This window comes from Oncorhynchus nerka, linkage group LG10, assembly GCF_034236695.1.
Source record: "Oncorhynchus nerka isolate Pitt River linkage group LG10, Oner_Uvic_2.0, whole genome shotgun sequence".
In the NCBI taxonomy this organism is placed as follows: domain Eukaryota; kingdom Metazoa; phylum Chordata; class Actinopteri; order Salmoniformes; family Salmonidae; genus Oncorhynchus; species Oncorhynchus nerka.
The window spans coordinates 4,341,206-4,344,652 of record NC_088405.1 but is presented as its reverse complement, the minus strand read 5'-3'; the positions used below and the strand labels follow the sequence as shown (position 1 = coordinate 4,344,652).

Below are 3,447 nucleotides of genomic sequence, written 5' to 3'. Positions count from 1 at the left end.
TTAGGATATACCAAATAGTGAAGGATCTAACCTTTCTCTGCTGTTTCTCCCAGGCCGGGTCCAGGAGCAGGTCTCTGTCCCACTCGTCATCCTGGATGGTGTAGTCATTATTCTGCTGTTCCTGCATCTGCATCGTGTATCCATTATTATAGTCTACTGATGTCTGCATCGTGTATCCATTATTATAGTCTACTGATGTCTGCATCATCTGGCTCTGCATCGTCTGGTTCTGCATCGTCTTGCTCTGCATCGTCTGGTTCTGCATCGTCTGGTTCTGCATCGTCTTGCTCTGCATCGTCTGGTTCTGCATCGTCTGGTTCTGCATCGTCTGGCTCTGCATCGTCTGCATCATGAAGCTCTAGAACACCTGACTACAGGACAACAGGTGGTGAACAGGAGACAAGACAAGGACAAAAAACCTTTTGTGTGAGTTTCTTCTCCTGAAGTCACTGCTGCAGCTTGAAGATGTGTTGGGGGGATTTGGAGTCAGAAAGCTGATCAGTCAGTCAGTGTCCTCCCTCTCTCTCTCTCTCTCTCTCTCTCCCTCTCTCTCTCTCCTCTCTCTCTCTCTGTGTCTATCTCTCTCTCTCTCTCTCTCTCTGTCTCTCTCTCTCTCTTTCTCTCTCCCTCTCTCTCCCTCTCTCTCTCTCTCTCTCTCTCTGTGTCTATCTCTCTCTCTCTCTGTGTCTATCTCTCTCTCTCTCTCTGTCTCTCTCTCTCTCTTTCTCTCTCCCTCTCTCTCTCTCCTCTCTCTCTCTGTGTCTATCTCTCTCTCTCTCTCTCTCTCTCTCTCTCTCTCTCCTCTCTCTCTCTCTCTGTGTCTATCTCTCTCTCTCTCTCTCTCTGTCTCTCTCTCTCTCTTTCTCTCTCCCTCTCTCTCCCTCTCTCTCTCTCTCTCTGTGTCTATCTCTCTCTCTCTCTGTGTCTATCTCTCTCTCTCTCTCTCTCTCTCTCTCTCTCTCTCTCTCTCTCTCTCTCTCTCTGTCTCTCTCTCTCTCTCTCTCGCTCTCTGTGTCTGTCTCTCTCTCTCTCTCTCTCTCTCTCTCTCTCTCTCTCTCTCTCTGTGTCTGTCTCTCTCTCTGTCTCTCTCTCTCTCTCTCTCTCTCTCTCTCTCTCTCTCTCTCTCCGAGTGTCTGTCTGTCCCTTGCTGTCCTTGGACTGCCCTGCAGCAGTTGTCCAGGCAGAGAATGTACCTACTAGTTATAGTTGGGTGTCGTGTGTCACAGTGACCAATAAGAAATTGTCCTCCGTTGTGTGATCATTCAGAATGAGAGTCTATTACTGGTTGCACCGAGTGGTGACTGTCTTCCTGATGAGACCATGGAGTTGAATCCAGAGCCTTCGGGAAAGTATTCAGACCCTGTTGACTCTTCCCACATTTTGGTACGTTACAGCCTTATTCTAAAATGGATTACGTAAAACAATATCCTCAGCAATCTACACACAATACCCTATAATGACAAAGCGAAAACAGGTTTTTGGCAAATTTGTTGAACAGAAATACCTTATTTACATAAGTATTCAGACCCTTTGCTATGAGACTTGAAATTGAGCTCAGGTGCATCCTGTTTCCATTGATCATCCTTGAGATGTTTCTACAACTTGATTGGAGTCCACCTGTGGTAAATTCAATTGATTGGACATGATTTAGAAAGGCACACACCTGTCTATATAAAGGTCCCACAGTTAACAGTGAATGTCAGAGCAAAAACTAAGCCATGAGGTCGAAGGAATTGTCTGTTGAGATCTGAGACAGGATTGTGTCGAGGCACAGAAGGTACCAAAACATGTCTGCAGCATTGAAGGTCCCCAAGAACACAGTGGCCTCCATCATTCTGCAGCATTGAAGGTCCCCAAGAACACCGTGGCCTCCATCATTCTGCAGCATTGAAGGTCCCCAAGAACACAGTGGCCTCCATCATTCTGCAGCATTGAAGGTCCCCAAGAACACAGTGGCCTCCATCATTCTGCAGCATTGAAGGTCCCCAAGAACACAGTGGCCATCATTCTGCAGCATTGAAGGTCCCCAAGAACACAGTGGCCTCCATCATTCTGCAGCATTGAAGGTCCCCAAGAACACAGTGGCCTCCATCATTCTGCAGCATTGAAGGTCCCCAAGAACACAGTGGCCTCCATCATTCTGCAGCATTGAAGGTCCCCAAGAACACAGTGGCCTCCATCATTCTGCAGCATTGAAGGTCCCCAAGAACACAGTGGCCTCCATCATTCTGCAGCATTGAAGGTCCCCAAGAACACAGTGGCCTCCATCATTCTTAAATGGAAGGAGTTTGGAACCACCAAAACTCTCCCTAGAGCTGGTCGCCTGGCTAAACTGAGCAATTGGGAAAGAAGGGCCTTGGTCAGGTAGGTGACCAAGGTCCCGATGGTCACTCTGACCGAGCTCTAGAGTTCCTCTGTGGAGATGGGAAAACCTTCCAGAAGAACAACCATCTCTGCAGCACTCCACCAATCAGACATTTATGGTAGAGTGGCCAGGCGGAAGCCACTCCTCAGTAAAAGGCACATGACAGCCCGCTTGGAGTTTGCAAAAAGGCACCTAAAGACTCTCAGACCATGAGAAACAAGATTCTCTGGTCTGATGAAACCAAGATTGAACTCTTTGGCCTGAATGCCAAGCGTCACGTCTGGAGGAAACCTGGCACCATCCCTACGATGAAAACATGGTGGTGGCAGCATCATGCTGTGGGGATGTTTTTCAGCGGCAGGGACTGGGAGACTAGTCAGGATCGAGGGAAAGATGAAATGGAGCAAAGTACAGAGAGATCCTTGATTAAAAACCTGCTCCAGAACACTCAGGACCTCAGACTAGGGGTGAAGGTTCATCTTCCAACAGGACAACGACCCTAAACACACAGCCAAGATAACGCAGGAGTGGCTTCGGGACAAGTCTCTGAATGTCCTTGAGTGGCACATTAGTAACTTGGTCAAAAATAATAGCACCGATTGGCCTAAAGGTGACGCATATTCGCCATCCTGTTTGACCTAGAGACTTGAAACTTTGGCACGTAGGTTCTTCCTTCATGGTGAACAAATTTGCATCAAAGGCCCATAAAGCCCGTCAGGATAGATCTTGGAAATGTATGGAAAAGCTTTGAAAAACGCTCTTCTCTTCATGAACCATGAATTACACAGAATTAGCACGGTATGTAGGCCCATGGTACATCTCTTAACTTAGTTTGAGAAAAGCTAAGGCATTAGTTAAGTGATATGAGTTATTGATACATTAGTTAAGTGATATGTCTGAGTTATTGATATATTAGTTAAGTGATATGAGTTATTGATACATTAGTTAAGTGACATGTCTGAGTTATTGATATATTAGTGAAGTGATATGTCTGAGTTATTGATATATTAGGGAAGTGACATGTCTGAGTTATTGATATATTAGTGAAGTGACATGTCTGAGTTATTGATATATTAGTGAAG

General features: G+C 46.3%; 1 protein-coding gene across 1 annotated transcript in view; it reads right to left on the bottom strand.

Moving 5' to 3' along the window:
• Positions 1-1,223, bottom strand: part of zgc:165653 (uncharacterized protein LOC100006671 homolog) — a 40,179-nt gene extending 38,956 nt beyond the window's left edge. Inside the window, exon 1 of the mRNA XM_065022868.1 lies at positions 32-1,223. Within this exon, the coding sequence (XP_064878940.1) occupies positions 32-352 (321 nt within the window). The 5' untranslated portion in view covers positions 353-1,223. The remainder of the gene's footprint in view (positions 1-31) is intronic.
• Positions 1,224-3,447: the final 2,224 nt, after the last annotated feature.